This window comes from Eleutherodactylus coqui, chromosome 6, assembly GCF_035609145.1.
Source record: "Eleutherodactylus coqui strain aEleCoq1 chromosome 6, aEleCoq1.hap1, whole genome shotgun sequence".
NCBI lineage: Eukaryota > Metazoa > Chordata > Amphibia > Anura > Eleutherodactylidae > Eleutherodactylus > Eleutherodactylus coqui.
This window is the reverse complement of record NC_089842.1, coordinates 22,505,463-22,524,574: the sequence shown is the minus strand read 5'-3', so window position 1 is coordinate 22,524,574 and position 19,112 is coordinate 22,505,463. Positions and strand designations below refer to the sequence as shown.

Sequence of the window (19,112 nt, the reverse complement as noted above, 5' to 3'; positions counted from 1 at the left end):
TGAAAATTACTGGTGGGGATAATCAGCATTAGCAGAGAAAGGAGTCTTGTGGCAAATTTCTCCTGCAGCCCACGGTTTCATGGCTTGCACACTGCACACTGGGCTCTCTGTGTTGTGGGATTTGTAGTATCCTGCCAGAGCAGATAACGCCATCTTTACTGCACAGCATGTGGGGGATTTCAAGTTTTGGCTGGTGGCCAAAAAAGAAAGACGCAGCTGGAATACCCCCTTAATAGACTTGAGCTCAAAGGCAGCAAGATCTAAGAAAAATACCATAAATAGCAGATGAGTTTTTATATTAGTCTTGAGCTGCTGACCAGAGGGGCAAATTAAAGACATTAAAGGTCCACATGGAACATTTTATATAAACTTCAGATCCATCTCAGAACATGTCAGTTTAAAATTTTATTATTCATCTCAAATATTTGCAATACTTCATCATCTTCAGTTTTATGCTACAGTCACACCTAAAGCGGTGTTTTGCCCCTCCAATGCTCCTACAATGAGGAACCGCAAATTCTCAACACAATTTGATCACAATCTTATTTACTTCATATAACGAATTACTACGCCAGATCTTCTGCTCGCCAGAACTCAAGAGAGAACTTCGAATTGTGGTTCCCAAAGACACAAGCACCGCACAGCTCTGTCAAAAGAGAAGCTGCCACCTCAATCTGTAGATCTCCTGCAGAGCTGAAAGAAATGTCCATAGTTCCAGGCTGACCGAGAACCACGAGGTCTGCAGCTTTAGAGATATACAGTTCCGGCTTCAGGGTCACAGGTAGTACCTCCAGCCGACCATTCACCTGGTGAGGACAAAAAACTCAAAAATTATAAAGAGTAGGACATAAGAACTCATCCCTCTCCATCCCTGATGTAGAGCATAGGTGCAGATAAAGGATCAAACACTTAAACCCCACTTACAAGCAAAGATGATCACTCAAAATTAATTCAAAAGATAGGGAGTTTGAGCGATCATTTTGCATATGCAGCCAATGGGCACTAATGCCCATTAGCAGCTTATTACCTTAATTTGCATGTAAATGAGCCTCCTGAGCTGTATGCAGAAAACAGCAGGTGGTCTGTTATCTACATACAGCCCCTTTGTTCTGCTGCAGGACTGCAGCTGAATCACAGTGTGTGATTTCTGCTATCAGCTCTCCGGACAAACATTGGATTTTAAACTCAACATAAAATCATTGTTTGGATGAAAAGCAAACGATTGTAGCATTTACACGCAACAATTATCACTCAAAAGACATCTTTTGAGCCAATTTTGAGTGATAATCGTGTAAATGGGGCTTTACTTGGATGGTACTTTACTGATCTAGGTAATGGGCCTTACAATTTTGCCATTAGTGTCCTTTTACATTGGCTGATTAGTTGCTTAGATTCGCGTATCCAGCAGCAATCTGAACAATGTGGCTCAATGTAAATGCATACCCGACTGAGAGTCAAACAAGAATTTGTTTGCTTCTCATAAGTCGTTCTGTTTCTGCATGCAGAAAATTGAACGATGAATCAGCCCGAGTAATCAGGTGGAAGTTCACTTATGAACAACTGCCTGTTTATTGTGAAGGTTTATTGTTTTGGGGTTTTTTTTGCCTTCTTCTGGAACATTGGTTAATAGGCTGAACTAGATGGATATAGTACGGTATGTAAGGCCGAAAAAAGACCTATGTTACTATGACCTGTTGGGCATCTGTGCCCGACAGGTCATCCCGTGTGAGAGGGCCCTTAGCCACTTGATGTAACATAAGCACTGAGACCCAGTTACCATTCTACCTGCAACCAGGTCCAGTGCTTATGGTGAGGCCATATAATGCTAATCTCTAACCTTTTACACATATCTTTAGATGTAAATGGAGACCTAGCAAAGCTTTTAGACTTCTTGTCCACATGTTCATCTGCACAGGATACAACATCCCCCTGCCACAATCCACTCACCCAGACGTCCAGCTGATAGTCGATGGTAACAAGGTTTTGCTCATAGAAGACGTAGAGCCTTGTGGGTTGAGGCTGTAGTTGTAGGGCCACCCTCAGCCATCGTGGAGCAAACTGGTCACACTTCCTTATTATATCATATACACCATCCCCTTCCAGGGGAATTGAAAGATTTCTAAATGTTAAAATTTGTTGGTCATTTAGTCTACAGACGTGACAGTCACTTTGAGATGGTGAATCAGGGTCACAGTTCAGGTACTTCGTTCCAAATGGATAAATGCTCTACAAAACAGGAAACAGAGTCACTTCAGCAGGACTTAGCAATTCATAGCATGGTTCATAGGAAGGTTGAACAGTTAAAACGACCCTCAGCCTGGAAAAACAAATATGGCCACACCAACTTCTCCAACCATCTGATGTAGACTGTGCATTAGTGCGCATCATTGGTATGAGACCCTATACCTGCTCTGATTAACCAGTGCTGCCACGTGAGCAGTGCTGCCCAGTTAGAGCAGCATGCAGTGTCCTGGACTACCAATGCATACTAATACACAGTGAGAATCAGGTAGTCAGAGAAGCCGTGCGGCCATCTTTGTTTGTCCAGAACTGAAGGGCCGCTTTAAGAGATCCCTAGTTTAGGATTTGCAGAGCAATGTCTGGGAATATGCACTTCTGAACAGCCTGGATCATTATTGGAAGTCACTACAGCTACAGGAGTAATCCCTACAATAATGGACAGCATCCATTGGCTGCCATTACAAGATAGTTCAAACAGAAAGGGCACAAATAAAATATCCCAATCTTCCTCTCTTTGAACCCCCTCTTTGGTCTCATTTTGACTCCTTAGAGAATTAAAACTTACAAATTGTTATAGACAAATGGGCAAACCATGATAAATGATAAATATAATTCTGTCTATTGTCCAGACTATCGATGTGACTCATTAGTAATATTTACAGTTGTCCAGATTGTAATTATCATATTACAGCTTAAGTTATTCCAGTTTATAGCAATATACAAATTTCCATTTGACACTGGAAATCGGCTGCTATTTTTACAGGTTGCCCAGGAATTTATGGTAACCCTGATCCTCTGGCTGAAAGATGGCTGCAGCCGGAGCCTCTCCCCTCCAGGGACAAAAACAAGAAAATCTATGGGCTTAAAATGAAGGGAAATTGAATGCTCACCTATCCCAAGAGCTATCCATACAGTGATGGCCACATTGCCTACTGCACAGTAAGAAGTGGCAGGCTGTAACAGGCCGCTCATTCTGCACGTGATCACTTATCCACTCACAGGCATGAAAGAATCAACGCTGAAGCCTGCGAGTGGTTAAGCAGTCACATGCACAATGAACATCACGTGACCGCCCACTCCTTCTGCAGCACTAGACGGAGGGCCACCGGGATAGGCAAGTATACAATTTTTCTTAACTTTTAGGCCATGTAGTTTTGTTCATGTCCCAAAAAATCCCTATAAAAAAAAGTAGTCACAACTGGATGGCTGCAAGGGCATGAATTGTGAACGACATGTATAGAGACGTGATTTATGCATACACAAAAAGTTGTGGTGTTAAAAGCAGAAGTTTCCCATGAAGTGTGCACATGGAGAGCACAAGTTATACAGAGTGGCTGCTGAATGGGCTTCTGGGAGGGCCTTCCACAAGCTACTGAGTGGGAAATGGCAAGATGGTTAATAATCCTTGAAAAAGAGCAGGTTGGCAGAGAATTAATCAGCCTCTTTGTCATGTTGCCAGGTAGGTCAGACTTTTTGGCAGTGTTGGGTTAGAAGACTTTGCCTGTATTATGTTGCCATATAAGAGTCGAGTGCCGATTTGACTAGTTGAAGAAAAATTTAGTTGGATGCAAATATGACCTTCTCCAAGTTCATCTCGCCATTTTCCTGTCTAAACTTTCCAGACTTGACAACAACCTCTGTATGTAGGTCGAAACCTTGCCAGTTAATCTTTTTACTATGGAGGAATAAAAGATTTTAAATTCATCTGATGTTGCCTGTCATTTTTCCTTCTGTGGATGGATCTGACCCAAGACCCACACCAAACTGGGACCCGACCCAAGGCCCACAGTTGCACTGGCTAAACCTGCCCCATTAAGTGAACCTCATCTCATTCTCTCAATACCACGGTTGGAAAAGTGGAACAGATCAGGGGCAAGGGTGTAACTATGGAGGATGCAGGGGATGCGGTTGCACCCGGGCCCAGGAGCCTTGGGGGGCCCATAAGGCCTCTCTTCTCCATATAGAGAGCCCAGTATTTTGAATAAAGCATTATAATTGGGGGCCCCGTTCCAGGTTTTGCATTGGGGCCCAGGAGCTTCCAGTTACACCTCTGATCAGGAGATTAACTTCCATGTTCTCTGTAGAATTCATCTACGATTCTGACAGCTTCCAGCACCTTCTGCATATTTCTGAAAACACAAAGCAAGGACCAGAGTACCCCCCGTTTACCTAATTATTCATTTCCAGGTTTAGCGTTTTAAGACTGCTCTCACACCAGCGTTGGGGTAAGTTCAGGCTTTCCGTTTCTCTGCTCAGTTTTTAGAGGAGAGAAAGTGAAATAAAACAAATCCAGTCTTTCCACATTAATTTCAATGGGGTTAAAAAAAAAAATAAAAAAAAAGTGAAGAGAAAGCACATGGAAAGGCCTCACGTTTGCTTCCATACCATCAGGTTTCCCTTCTTCTGTATGGGAATATTGCACAGTTTGTGTAGCGTTATATTCCTGTCCAAAACAATGGCAATGAAAACTTGATGGAAATGGAAGCCTGTTTGATTTCAATGAGGTTAGAAAAACAAGGGAAAACTGGAAAGCAAACAGAAGGCTTCTATTTGCCTTCATTCCTATAAACTGCACCATTTTCCCATTCAGAAAAATGGAAACCTAAATGGTATGGAAACAAACTGAAGCCTTTCAAAACATTGGCTTTCCTTTTTTTTTTCTAAACCTATTGAAATGAATGGGGGGGTGGGGGGGGGTCTGTTTTTTTCTGTTTTGTATTAGTTCCTCTCCTACAAAAATGGAGCAAAGGCACAGAAACCCTAAACTGAGGGTTTGTTCACACTTCTTGCATCAATTAGCTACTTTCATTGCTATGCTCTGTATAGGGAGCAGAGCAATGGAAAAAAAGGAGATTAACATTTGTTTTGTTCCCCATTGCTTTCAATTTAAAAAATAAATAAATAATTCCATTTATTTTATTTAATTCCTGTTACATCTTTCAAAAGCCAGAACTCAGAGACTCAGACAGATTATGGACACTGAGAAACAGACTTCACACTCACCAAGCGTCAAACTAAGACAGAACATGAAAATAGCAAAACAGACTTCACTGACGGACGGACTTTAATACTTGCCGACAGGCGAACTCAAGAGAACTCAAAACAGAACCACAGAAACAAGAGACAGACTACATACTTGCAGACAGCCAAGCGCACAAAACACTCACCTGCATACCTAGCCATATGGAATAAGTATAGCATGTACAAGGTATTCGTTTGTATTTTCAGCAAGATACTTAAGCCCGCAAGCTCACTTCCGGGTCCGTATTGTCTTTCTGGTCCCTATTCTAATGGGACAACAAAACCCATTAAACCTGCTTGAATGTGGGGTGATCATCCCGACAGGGACGACTCCGCGCTGAAACCTAGGGACCTATCGCGTTTTAGATGATAAAGGATCCACTGCAAGACACAGTTCACACTACATGAAAGGAGAACTGCACAGACACTGATCATGCCTGCTCACTCCTTATGTCCAGCCACATGCACAGACACTGTTCACACTGAACATACTGAACAAACAAAGAGAAGACCAGCAGCCACAGCAGAGGAGCTGGTGTATGTGAGCAGCAGACCTGTGGGATTGACTGACTGGAAAAACTCACACCCAGCCATCTAAACCAACTCCCACCTGTGGGGCTGAGCTGCCGAGAAAACATGTAGAACAGATCCCAGCAGAACACTAACAATTCCATTGCATTTGAAAAATGGAAATGAAACAGAACAGAATTGGAAGTACTTCCTTTTCTTCTTTTTCAAATCCATTGAAATCAATGGGGGAATAAAACTGAAACATTTATTTCCATTTTTATTTGTTTCTCCACACCTGAAGGGAAATAGAGAAATAAAAATGGTTAAAAGGGCTTAAATAATTGTAATAGCTAATTGGCAAGGGGCCCAGGCAATGGAGCCCCACCACTCTACTATTGATGACTTAAGGGACAACCCCTTTAACTGAGGGCAACGGGAGTGTGAACAAGCCCTGACATACTACATATAGAAGCTGCCAACTAGAGAAAGTCACCAATTATCTCGCATGCACTCCAGCATACTGGATGTGTAATGTATCATATTAGGTTGCTACTCACCTTAGAGCACTTATTAGAAGTAACACAAGTGGTTCCATTCCAGACGTTACCTTTCGTACATCTGCAGCCTTCTAGGCAAGGGCCTGTACACTTCATATTTAGGCAATGATCACATGTTCTTGTACAGAGCTCATATGTACCTTTTGGTGGACATGCAAATGCTAAAAGAGAAATGAACATTAGAAACCCCCTTCTGGTTAAGACATAACTGCCAATATTTGTCTACAGGTTCTCATCTATTGCCAATATGCAGAAGAATATACTGTCAGTCAACCAAAAGCCCAGTCATGATCATCACATGGCAGGTTACATTCTGATGTTACCCTTCATGAAAAGGATGGTTCGTCTGCCATTCCCTATCCAATTCAACCTTTTACTTTGCCCCTTTAAGACCTCCCTAGTTAGAAATAACTGCCACATCTTGTATCCTGATGAGAGATCACATGCATCGGCCATCAAGAATCCTTAAAGGGCATTTATCACCTACTTTTAGCCCTATAAGCTAAGCTTATTGGCTGAAAGTAGGTGACCTGCTGAGTGCAGAGACGCAAGTTTTATACCTACCTTCTCAGTCATTCCTCCAGTGTGAGCGCCAGAAGCCGCCGTGCAGTGTCCGAGCGGAGGGTGGCCGTTGCGGGTGAGACCACAGGGTACTTACGGGATCATGGGTAGCTCTGTGATCTCTCCCCAACAATGGCAGAACGTGGCCCAGCTCGGTCACGCACAGTGCATAAAGAACAGGTAGATGTAAACGATAGTAAACAGTCCTATCGATGTCACATGACGCCAGTTCCTCTTTCCAAGTAAACGGTTACTCGTTGCTAATTAAGAGTCCACAGGCAAAGTTTTCAAAACCGGGAGGTACAGTTTTCTTTCCTCACGGAATCCAACTTTGATTTTTCCCAAGGACACAGCAAATGGACAGTTTCAGACACAACACTTCTGGTAGGCTTCCTTCCGTTTCAACACACACACACACACACACACACACACACACACACACCTTCCCTATTCTAGGTGTCCTCAGTCCAAGTTATCTGATAGATGATCCATGGGAGTACACTCCTGACATGGTGGGTCAACACACAACTACACAACTCTTCCCTTTTCATGTTGGCTAATTACTCCTCTTGCGTTGGTGCTAGCAGGAGTCATCACTCTAAAACTTCACCCCGTGGAGGGGAAATATACTACGGTAAATGAGAAAGGCCCACGGCTCTGCGCAGGCAAAAGCAAAAACAGCTTCAGCCTCCTGCTGACATGTCCTCCACTACCGACTACATCTCTGCACACACCTCAGTTTTCTAGTCTCTGCCCCCCTCCCAACTACTCCTAAATTCCCAAGAAACCACAAACACCACACAAGTTAGGTGAGACAGAGTTACCACAACACAAGTACACACAAGATAGTTTACATGAAACGGGCCTATAGCTACTCTAAAGACACCAACTCTGGGCCACTACAGCCTCTCAATGCATTAAGTGGCTCACCAAGTAGACCACCTGTTCTTATTTTAGAATATGTGGACTCCTTTAGCAGTGCTGCTCAGTGTATTCAGAGGAAGAATCAGCGCTGAAACCAAGGAAACATCAGGGAAGACAAGACTTATATTCTCAGACTGTAGGGTACTTTTAGCCTATAAGCTTAGTTTACTAAGACAAGGTGACAGATTCCCTTTAATCTAGGCAATGTTGGCCAAAGTATACAGCATTCTTAAAGAAATACTGTACATGTAGCCTGCACCCATTTTAATTTCCACCCAAAAACACTGGTTTCAAAAGTGGAGCAAGTTGTTTAGCACATCAAAGCCAAATTTGGGTTGTATATGAATCACACTTTGTAAAAACCAAATACTCTCATGCTAGTGCTGATATTTATCGCATAACCTGATAAATGTGGTACAGATAAGAAAACTTACGACAGAAGCTTTCATTCCTCCATGGTTTGATCTTCGCATCCTGTAGCTGACACAAAGTCACATACTCCTCCAGATCATGACAGGCAGCGGTGTCACCATTTCCACCACTTTGAAGTTCCTGGCATACATGAATTTGGCACATATTGTAGAAAATATCAGGTTTGATAACTCTGTGACAATCACTAAATGGGCCATCATCCTCCAGAAACAGACTACAGTAGTCGGTGCTGTTAAAGTGGTCTTCGTTACTGGTCCACGACTCTTTGGCTACGCTAATAAGACATTGGTTTTCTGATTCATTTTTTGCAATTTCACCTGTGAACCTAATCCTGGTCTCGAGAGGCTCCATCTGAGCACATTGACCACATATCTGGCTTTGATAATTAGATGGGAACTGAATAAGAATAAATCCATCATAGTCGTAATTTATAACAAGTCCGGAGAGTGTGGCAAGGATTAATTTAGGGCCTTCAAGACGTATCTGAAGCTTACCAGGAATGACACTGGCAGGAAGACTAACTGGCATCCTGTTGACCTACAGAAGAGGCAAGAGATACAGAAAAGTTAAATCAAAGTCAGTAGGTCTGTAGCAGACATTGCGAAACATGGCATCCACGATTAGCATGTCAATGCTCTTTATATATTGAATACTAGTTAGTCGTACAGGGAGTCTCAAAAATATGGAAAAATCTATATAGAATTAAAATGGTTCGACAGATTGTGATTAGAGATGAGCGAACCTACTTGGCCACGCCGCTTTTTCGCCCAAGCGCCGCGATTTTCGAGTACTTCCGTACTCGGGTGAAAAGATTCGGGGGGCGCCGTAGGCGAGTGGGGGGTTGCAGCGGGGAGTGGGGGGGGGGGGGGGGGGGGGGAGGAAGAGAAAGAGGGCTCCCCTCTGTTCCTCGCTACTACCCCCCGCTCCGCCACGCCTCCCCCGCCCCCGAATCTTTTCACCCGAGTACGGAAGTACTCGAAAATCGCGGTGCTCGATCGAGTAATTACTCTAAACGAGTATGTCAGCTCATCTCTAATGGTGATGCAAGTTTGTATACAGTGTGTGTGGGACCGGGGGTAGGTGGTGGTACACCTCTGAGCCATGTCACCAACAAAAAGTTGCAAAAAAATAACAATGTGATGCCAGTCCACTAACGCTAAACCATTTGTAATGAATTGTGGCAATTAGATTAAGAATCTTATATGTACATAGGATAGGTGAAGCAAGATAGAAAGGAAAAAAAAAAATAGAGATCGATAAAAAGGAGGAATACAAAAAAAAAAAAAAAAAAAAAAAAGAAATCACTATACATCAGAATTAGAGCGAATACTTGAATTCAACATTGCGTATAATGCAATTTGGAGAGAACTGAGAGATCAAAATTCATTGCAAACTTAATTAAATATATGTTGCATACAGGATTTAATAAAATATCTTAAATATATTATATATATTTTTTAAACTGCATAAAATAAATTCACACCGTATAAAAAAAATAAAATAAATAAATCCCCACCTGCTGATAGATCAGGACTGCAGAGCTGTGGACAGCACAGAGAAGTCGCAGCTGAGTCCCGGCAGATGAAGGGAGGAGAGTATCAATTTTTTTGCATTTTTTTACACTAGTTTTTCAGGGAAGGACTTATAATAAAGCTGCGGTACGGAATTGAAGAATTCCTCTGCTGCATCTGTCACAGATGTGGCAGATGTAGCACCAGGGAATTCCTTTTACTAGCAGGGATAAAGGAAACATCTGTCTCATGTGCTCTTCATCCCTGTGGGGGTCACGGCAGTGGCGGAGGGTAAGGTTTTTTTTTTTTGTTTTTTTTTTAACACTAAAATTATTGTTTTTTCTGGGAAGGGCTTATATGTAAAGCCCTTCCATGAAAAACAATTCAGGGGTGCCGGCAGACCATGGTTTTCAGTGGAGCTGCCGGCAGTAACGGAAGCTCCATTGAAAACAATGCAAAGCATCGGGCACCTTGAAAAATGCTCGAGTCTCCCATTGATTTCAATGGGGTTCGTTGCTCAAGCCGAGCTCTCGAGCATTACAAAAAGCTCGGCTCGAGTAACAGGCACCCGAGTATTTTGGTGCTCACTCATCCCTAAAAAATAGATAAAAGACCAATTCTTTTGTCTAGTAAAAATTATACATTTGATGATGCAACGTTCGATCAGTGAGACATAATGCTGACAATAACGCAGATCATCAAACAGACACAAAGTACTTTATGAACAGTGGGCATTAGCTGAAAAACTAGAGTGGGAGTTTTTAAGCCGATGATATTGGTGTGAATTATGAAATAAACTGTTTTTTATTTACAGTTTATAAATGAATAGCATACATTTCAGTCTGACTAAACAGGTATTTCTTTTTGATTCCCAGTTATTCCAGCAAATAAAGGGTACTGCTATGGGCACGTGTTTCACGCCCAGTTTCATGAACTTCTATATGGATGAATTTGATAAAGAATGCTTAATGGCCCCACAAAAAAAACGTCATCTTGTATAAACACTATATGGAAGACTTTTATGTAGGCAGGTCCGTCTGACAAGTTTATAATGTTTTCTGATTATCTGAATACGAATGATCAGAACCGCACACAACTGAGTCATCCATTGAGGACCTTGACCTCACCTTAACTCATGAACAAGGTAGGATTTGCACTAAAACATCACCCCTGACACAATGTATCCTTCTCCCCACACAATTTATCAATCTTACACTTTAACATCTCTGCTCTAATGCTGGTCTCTGCAATTGAGGTGGTGTGTGCAGCAATGTTTTCTGCTCTGCACACATTGCATTGGGCCATACACATTGCAACATCTGTTCCACCATTCCTGACACCCCAACAGCAGTTGCAATGTGTGCAGCGGTGCCCACTCTATGCAGATCACATCATTCACTACACAAATAAATAAAGTGTTAATATACCTTATATCAGTTTCCACAATTGAGGTTAGGTGCGATTGTCAGCGTTGTGTCCCACTGATCCAGCGTTACATCAGGTCATTTTTACTAGACTAAATTAGTTTTTTTTTTCTCTTATAAATCAATTGATATCAGTGGGGATATATTGATGTATGGGAATTAATTTCTGTACATGAAGTTCACTACATAATATATATATTCTCCAATTACGAGCTATACATTTTATGCCCTGTGTCCCATTCAGACATTTTATATATGATACGTTAAGGTGTACTTGTGCTAATTTTTTTTTTTTTTGTATTTTTAGGATTCGTATGAACATCTTATAGTGATTAACTTTTGACTTTAGTGTGACTTTATTTTACGTAGTTTATAATTTTTTTTTAAACTATATTTTACTTACACACACACACACACACACACACACACACACACACACACACACACACACACACCTTCGCCTGAGTTATTTTGGTACTGGTGTTTAACTGGTCTTCACACAGAAAATCTTAAGTCGTGGTTACTTTAGAGATACCGGGAAAAACATATGTTCACCATTTTGCATAGTTCTTTGCATTACCCAGGAAACACCACGGGGAGGTCACCATGTGACGTTTCCTTTATATAAAATGACATCGGGAAGTGAGAGAATTAGATTACGCACATAAACTTTGGATGCTAATTCTTTTGCGCTAGAATTGAGTAATCGATTTGAGACCCATTAACTTTTCCTATTTTGGAGATAATCTATGCTTGTGCCAAATTTCATGTTTCTACGACATCGGGAAGTTGGAGAATTAGTGGCGAGTCAGGTCAGTCAGGGCTTTCATATATATAATAAATATAATATTTTAGGACAACCTATATAAATTTATATTAATTATCCATTTATTTATTCGATTTGCAATTAATTTTGTTGGCCAATTGTCTACATATTTTTTGAATGTAAGCTGTATTATGCACAATGCTGAATTCAAGTATACACAGTCAATGCCACCCAACCAGACTCCCCATTAACCAGTGTAGTTGCTAAACATCTTTTCAAATTCTGAGGGACAGGCTCTGTTGCTGATAAACCAAAAGCAGTTAGTGATGAAACATAAGTAACTACTGTTCTATCTTCAATCATCAGTATGGGTTTTAGTAGTCCAGATTTTTTGGAAGAAGCAGCACCCGTAGCCAGCTGAGTGATGTCACTAATAACCCAGGTGGTGCAGGAGTGCGAGAATACTACCAGCTGGAGCGGCACTCACTGTATAGCTCCTGTCCCTGCAATCTCTAGCTTGCATGCAAATTCCAGCTGTGTCTGGGAAGATTAGACCACAGGGGGAACGGACAATGATTGTTGGTGCATCTCTGTGAACATCGCAGGTAGACCTGTGGATATTGAGGCTTGCTACATGTAAGAGGTCATACTTCTAATAGGAACCTTTACTTTGTGGGGGACGGTGTTAGGGGAAGGCTTTAAATTGTACATTTTTTGCTGTGCTGGTCTGTTTCTAATGAAGTTTTGTTATATAGTTTGCACAATCGATGTGCACACTACTGAAGTAGATGGTAGATTTCACTTGTTCTATAGCAGCATTTTTAAATTAGCCCATGGCACATACGCGGCTAGGTTTTCAGATTGAAAATGCTCTGCCAGTTTGATATATCACACATCTACCTTCCCACTGGAAAAATCTAAGTTGAATCCAATATAGCAGCATTCAAAATGGCTGTTATGTTGGAGACATAATAACCTAACAGGTTTTCCCCTGAAGCTTGTTTGCAAAATTGCATCAGTTTGCCAAAAACTTTTAATTCTATATGGGTGTTTTCACAGTTTTGAGACAACCTGTGTATCAAAGAGCTTCAATAAATCTACTGTGTAGGAATGCATCAAATATGAGTGATTAATGCCCATGCTATGATGCAGATACTCAGCTTACCCATACACCATCTTTCCCTGATAAGACAATATTCAGCCCATACACCAGAACATGAAGACTTTCGGCAGTATGGTTTCCAAGAACCTCATAATGAACAGACACAGAAAAGGATTCCAATGAAGTCTTGTGGCTGCAGACTGTGGCCAAGGTCAAGCTACATTCTATGGAGGAAGACTGAAAATCCACTCCATCATACCAAGTAAAGTTTGTTGGAGCATAAAATAAACAGCTGGTTTTATCTGGTGACAGGCAGAAAGATGAGACGTTAAGATTACCGTCCATATCTATTACTGGAGCAAGTGTCATTGAAGAGGGTAGAGGAGCCGCTGGGGCCGAGCGTGAGGGCGCCGCTGGGGCCGAGCGTGAGGGCGCCGCTGGGGCCGAGCGTGAAGGCGCCGCTGGGGCCGAGCGTGAAGGCGCCGCTGGGGCCGAGCGTGAAGGCGCCGCTGGGGCCGAGCGTGAAGGCGCCGCTGGGGCCGAGCGTGAAGGCGCCGCTGGGGCCGAGCGTGAAGGCGCCGCTGGGGCCGAGCGTGAAGGCGCCGCTGGGGCCGAGCGTGAAGGCGCCGCTGGGGCCGAGCGTGAAGGCGCCGCTGGGGCCGAGCGTGAAGGCGCCGCTGGGGCCGAGCGTGAAGGCGCCGCTGCGGGGGAGGCTGAAGGCGCCGCTGCGGGGGAGGCTGAAGGCGCCGCTGCGGGGGAGGCTGAAGGCGCCGCTGCGGGGGAGGCTGAAGGCGCCGCTGAGGGGGAGGCTGAAGGCGCCGCTGAGGGGGAGGCTGAAGGAGCCGCTGAGGAGGAGGCTGAAGGAGCCGCTGAGGAGGAGGCTGAAGGAGCCGCTGAGGAGGAGGCTGAAGGAGCCGCTGAGGAGGAGGCTGAAGGAGCCGCTGAGGAGGAGGCTGAAGGAGCCGCTGAGGAGGAGGCTGAAGGAGCCGCTGAGGAGGAGGCTGAAGGAGCCGCTGAGGAGGAGGCTGAAGGAGCCGCTGAGGAGGAGGCTGAAGGAGCCGCTGAGGAGGAGGCTGAAGGAGCCGCTGAGGAGGAGGCTGAAGGAGCCGCTGAGGAGGAGGCTGAAGGAGCCGCTGAGGAGGAGGCTGAAGGAGCCGCTGAGGAGGAGGATGAAGGAGCCGCTGAGGAGGAGGATGAAGGAGCCGCTGAGGAGGAGGATGAAGGAGCCGCTGAGGAGGAGGATGAAGGAGCCGCTGAGGATAAGGGAGCCAAATCTAAGACCTTATCAACTGGAGTTCTTTCAGATTCTGTGAAGTAAATATGAAAGAGGTTAGCAAAATACCACACAAGCCAAGCATTAGACAATGCAATCTCATGTCAAGTGAACTCACCGCACAGAGACGTCTTCCATGCATGAACTGTTGCTCCAGCCCATTGACACTCATTGTCGTAATACTGTATACTTTGGCAGATTAACTGCAAGTAACCTTCATTCACAGCTGACAAGCAGTTATTATAGAAGCCTTGAGGATTTAGGATGGTATGACACTCCTGGAAAGGTCCTTCAGCTTCCATTAGCAGCTCACAGTAATGTGTCGCATTGAATGCAGGCATGGTGTTGGAGATGTGTTCCAAAGTTTCATTACAGAGGCTATATTCTACATGTGAGCTCCAAGATGACAGGAGTTTTTCAATGGGGAGATCAGCAGCGTCATCACTGGCCATTGCATCATTGCCACAGAGCCCACGAATGCTCCCTGCATAGTCTAAAGGTATTGTAAGCAAGACCACTGAAGGGTTGAAGGTCAGCTGGAGACCAAAGTCTGTTTCTAGCACTTTGTGTGAACCATTTGCATAACCAAATATCTGATTGTCTAAATTAAGTGGAAAGTTTGTCAGATTACCATTGACCTGCAGAAGAAAAACAATTGGACATTTATGTCGCATTAATCTATAAATCACATTTCATAAGTAAAATTGGAGATGAAGGCAGCAAGTTATAGCCAGGCTCATCAACACTTCAGACGTTCTTAATAAGATTGAGGCCATAATGTCAGAGTCTTATTTCCCATATGATGGGCAATAGAGTGTTTTCTTACCTCAAGCCCTTCATGGTGTAGATTTAAGACCATTGTATATCCATAAACTTTTAGAATGACCTTTTGAACATTTGTCAAGTCACCATTGCTTAAAACATTCCTTCTCAAATGGACATCAAAGCTGACCACTTTCTTGGTGCTTATTACCATTGCCATCACTAATAGACAGTTTTTATCGACCGGGTAATTTAAACCATTCAAGGTTTGATACGATTGGTCTGACACAGAGCATGTCAATGAGAGAGGATAGCAAGCTCTGACACCCATAACAACAGTACAACGCTCTTCTGAAGTGCAATTATGGCTCTCGCAGACAATCCCACCATCCAAGCAGGAACATTGGTTTTGGCATTGCTCATCATAGAAAAGGTCACCACGTTTCCAGTACCGGCCATCCACATAACATCCACAGTCCTCAGGAAGAACACAACTGTCACCACTGAGGATTAAGCCAGAATCACATTGACAACCTTCTTGACATTCAATATCACACGTTAAGGGTAAGGCGATACCACAAGTAGGGTGACAGCTGGAGGCACAACTACTGGAATTAGTATAAGTGGAGTTGGGTGGACATGCATAACCTGGAAAAAAAAAAAAAAGAATAGTCCTATTAGCAAAAGGTGCAATTAAACCTTGAAGAGGAGCTCTGTCTTGATACAAATTGGAGTACGTTTTTTTAAAGAATATTTCCCAAGCAGCTTTCAGCAGGACACTTGTCATACTAATCTTATTAGCTTCTATGAGGAGTGAAGTTCTAGATTGGACCAGAGCAGGACTAGTCCCAGAGCATTTGATACTGTGCCGCATAAGAGGTTGGTATGTAAAATGAGAATGCTTGGTCTCAGTGATCAAAAGAAGAGGGTAGTTATTAATGGTACATACTTTGATTGGGTCACAGAAGCTAGTGGGGTACCTCAGGGGTCAGTATTGGGTCCTATTATTTTCAATATATTTACTAATGACATTGTAGAAGGATTGCACAGTAAAATAGCAAAATTTGCAGATGATGCAAACCTGTATAAAGTAATTAATACAAAGAACAGAATGTGGTTGCTAGCGGATCTAGATAAGTTTAGGGCTTGAGCAGAAAAGTGGCAAATTAGGTTTAACACTGATGAAATTTTGAGTTTAGTAAAGCATTTGACAAAGTATCTCATACCATACTTATTGAAAAAAATGACCAAACATGGGATTGACAAGGCAACTGTTAGGTGGATTCACAACTGGCTGAGTGATTGTACTCAAAGAGTGGTCATAAATGGCTGCACATCCAAGTGGAAGAATGTATCAAGTGGGGAACCACAAGGCTCTGTCCTAGGCCCAGTGTTGGCCAAAATTGTTATAAATGATCTGGAGGAGGGAATTGATGAGAAACTGATCAAATTTTCCAACGACACAAAGCTAGAAGGGATAGCTAAAGGCTGATTTAGACAACGATTTTCGCTCAAAAAAAATAATTCACTCAGAGTTATCTTTTGAGCGATAATTGTTGTGTCTAACTGCACTGACCTTGTGCAGTTTTCATTAAGCTGTCGCTCATTGTTGTCTTTCAGCATGCTAAAAGATCAGTGATCAGTTATCAGGAATTCACAGCAGGATAAGGCTGATACGATTGTTTCAGCTGTATCCAGCTGCCCGAAGATATGCAGGGTATGAACACAGCTGTCCAGCTGTGTTCTTCATCCACTTCTCAGAGCGCTTTGCTGTTGGGTACTCCGAGCAGAGAACAGCTGGTTGCAGAAGACAAGCGAGTCACCCCACTTGTCTTCTGCATCCTCCACTTGGAGAGCTCGGCTGTATAACAGCCTGACACTCCGAGCAGAGAACAGTTGGATGCAGAAGACAAGCAGCCATGTCTGCCTTGTCTTCTGCACCCCCCGCTCAAAGCGCAAGGTTATCGCTCAACTAGTAAAGAGAGGGAGGAGTATTCAAAAAGATCTAGAAAAGCTTGAGCAGTGGGAGGTGACTAACAGAATGGTATTTAACAAGGGGAAATGCAAAGTCCTACATCTGGACAATAAAAGTGAAAAAAAAAAAAAAAAAAAGCACATACAAAATGGGAGGAATTGGGCTAAGCAGCACATGTGAAAAAGACGGGTATACTAATAGATCATAGACTGAACATGAGTCAACAATGTGATGCAGCAGCCAAAAAGGCAAACGCAATTCTGGGATGTATTAAGAGAAGCATAGAGTCTAGATCACGTGAGGTAATTATCCCCTCCACTCTTCCTTAGTCAGACCTCATCTGGAATACTGTATCCAATTCTAGGCACCCCACTTTAAAAAAAGACAGACACACTGGAGCAAGTTCAGAGTAGAGTTACCAAGATGGGGAGTGGTCTGCAAATCATGTCCTATGAAGAACAGTTAAAGGATCTGGGAATGTTTAGCTTGCAAAAAAAAAAAAAAAAAGGGGTGAGAGGAGACTTAATAGCTGCCTACAAATATCTGAAGGGTTGTCACAGTGCAGAGGGATCAGCCCTATTCTCATCTGCACACGGAAAGACTAGAAGCAGTGGGATGAAACTGAAAGGGAGGAGACACTAATTAGATATTAGAAAAAAAAATTCTGACAGTGAGGGTGATCAATGAGTGGAACAGGTTGCCACGGAAGGTGGTGAGTTCTCCTTCAATGGAAGTGTTCAAACAAAAGCTGGACAAATATCTGTCTGGGATGATTTAGTGAATCCTGCACTGAGCAGGGGCTTGAACCCGATGACCCTGGAGGTCCCTTCCAACTCTACCATTCTATGATTCTATGACTGCATATGGGTGGGAAAAATACACGTCACCATTACACTAAATGGGAAACCACTGGGCAAAACTGATATGGAAAAGGACTTACGGATTTTAGTCAACTGTAAATATAACTGGGACAACTAGTATCAGGCAGCTGCTTCCAAGACAAATATAATCATGAGGTACATCAAAAGAGGCCAAAAGGCACAAGGTGAGAACATTGTTCTTCCTCCTACAAGTCACTGGTCAAACTACTCATGAAATATTGTGTACAGTTTTGAGGAGCGATACCCTAGAAGGACATATCAGAGCTTTAGTGGTTTCAAAGGCGTACAACTAAAATAAAAAATGGAATGGATGGACTGCAATACCAGGGAGGTTATCAAAATTGGAGTTATTTAGTTAAAAACAAAAAAAAAAAAACAACTGACCGAGGGGTGACTTAATATTTATGTGTAAATATAACAAAAGAGAGATCTCTACCATCATCTACTTATACCAAAGACTGATTGTAACAACGGGGCGCCCTCTACATCTAGAAGAAAAAAAGGTTTCTACACCAACATAGGAGGTTCTTTATTGTAAGAGCAGTGAGAGTATGAAACTCTCTGAGGATGTGGTGATGGCAAATCTAAGTAAAGTATTTAAGAGGAGCCTGGACACCATTCTTGGGCATTACAATATCACGTTATATTCACTAATCATTTTAGAAGGGCTGGTGATCTGGGGGTTATTCAGATTGCCATACTTGGAGTTGGTAAGGAATTTTTTTCCCCCTTAAATGAGGAAACTTAGCTTCTACCTAAATGGATATTTTGTTGCCTTCCTCTGGATCAACGTTGGGGGAGAGGGGGTAATAGGCTGAACTAGATGGAAATATGGCTTTGTTCAATCTAACATACTATGTTAAAATGCCATACCCTGCCTTCAAAAGACATGCATATTGTAGTGCTAGTTCCATTCTTAAGGCGGCTTATGATGGCAATGACATTACTAGTGAGGAATACCCTTTTGTTGGGGTACTTCGATACAGGCACGAGGCAGAAAAGTAACTCTTTGCACTGGGTAGTGGGAATAAAACTTTGCAAAAAAAGAAAAGAAAAAAATTAAAGTCTAGTTGGAAGCCAAATACCAATAAGCAAACCTTAGCACATCCCTAGATGCTTCACTTGACATTTGTGACTGCTTGTCACCATATAGAACCTGTTTAAGGTTACCC

The 19,112-nt window shown here is 42.8% G+C and overlaps 2 protein-coding genes across 2 annotated transcripts in view; both read right to left on the bottom strand.

Annotated features, from left to right (window-relative positions):
* Window positions 1-392: 392 nt before the first annotated feature.
* Window positions 393-13,525, bottom strand: LOC136572008 (zonadhesin-like). Its single transcript, XM_066572631.1, has 5 exons — window positions 13,113-13,525; window positions 8,249-8,783; window positions 6,330-6,490; window positions 1,948-2,226; window positions 393-806 (listed from the first exon to the last, which is right to left on the bottom strand). The coding sequence occupies exons 1-5, from the start codon at window positions 13,416-13,418 to the stop codon at window positions 567-569; spliced, it is 1,521 nt and encodes a 506-aa protein (XP_066428728.1). The 5' UTR covers window positions 13,419-13,525; the 3' UTR covers window positions 393-566.
* A 214-nt stretch (window positions 13,526-13,739) lies between these two features.
* Window positions 13,740-19,112, bottom strand: part of LOC136633506 (IgGFc-binding protein-like) — a gene marked incomplete at its 3' end in the record, with an annotated part of 33,054 nt that continues 27,681 nt past the window's right edge. The window contains exons 8-10 of the mRNA XM_066609266.1: window positions 15,149-15,732; window positions 14,441-14,960; window positions 13,740-14,356 (exon numbers count right to left, since the gene is read on the bottom strand). Of these exons, the coding sequence (XP_066465363.1) occupies window positions 13,740-14,356; window positions 14,441-14,960; window positions 15,149-15,732 (1,721 nt within the window). The remainder of the gene's footprint in view (window positions 14,357-14,440; window positions 14,961-15,148; window positions 15,733-19,112) is intronic.

Coding starts and splice junctions, on each gene's coding strand:
- LOC136572008 (XM_066572631.1), bottom strand. CDS start 13,418: ATGACACTTGCTCCAGTAATAGATATGGACGGTAATCTTAACGTCTCA. Junction 8,784..13,112: donor CAGGGAAAGATGGTGTATGG/GTAAGCTGAGTA, acceptor CCTCTTCTGTAG/GTCAACAGGATGCCAGTTAG. Junction 2,227..6,329: donor CTTCTAATAAGTGCTCTAAG/GTGAGTAGCAAC, acceptor CCTGTTTTGTAG/AGCATTTATCCATTTGGAAC.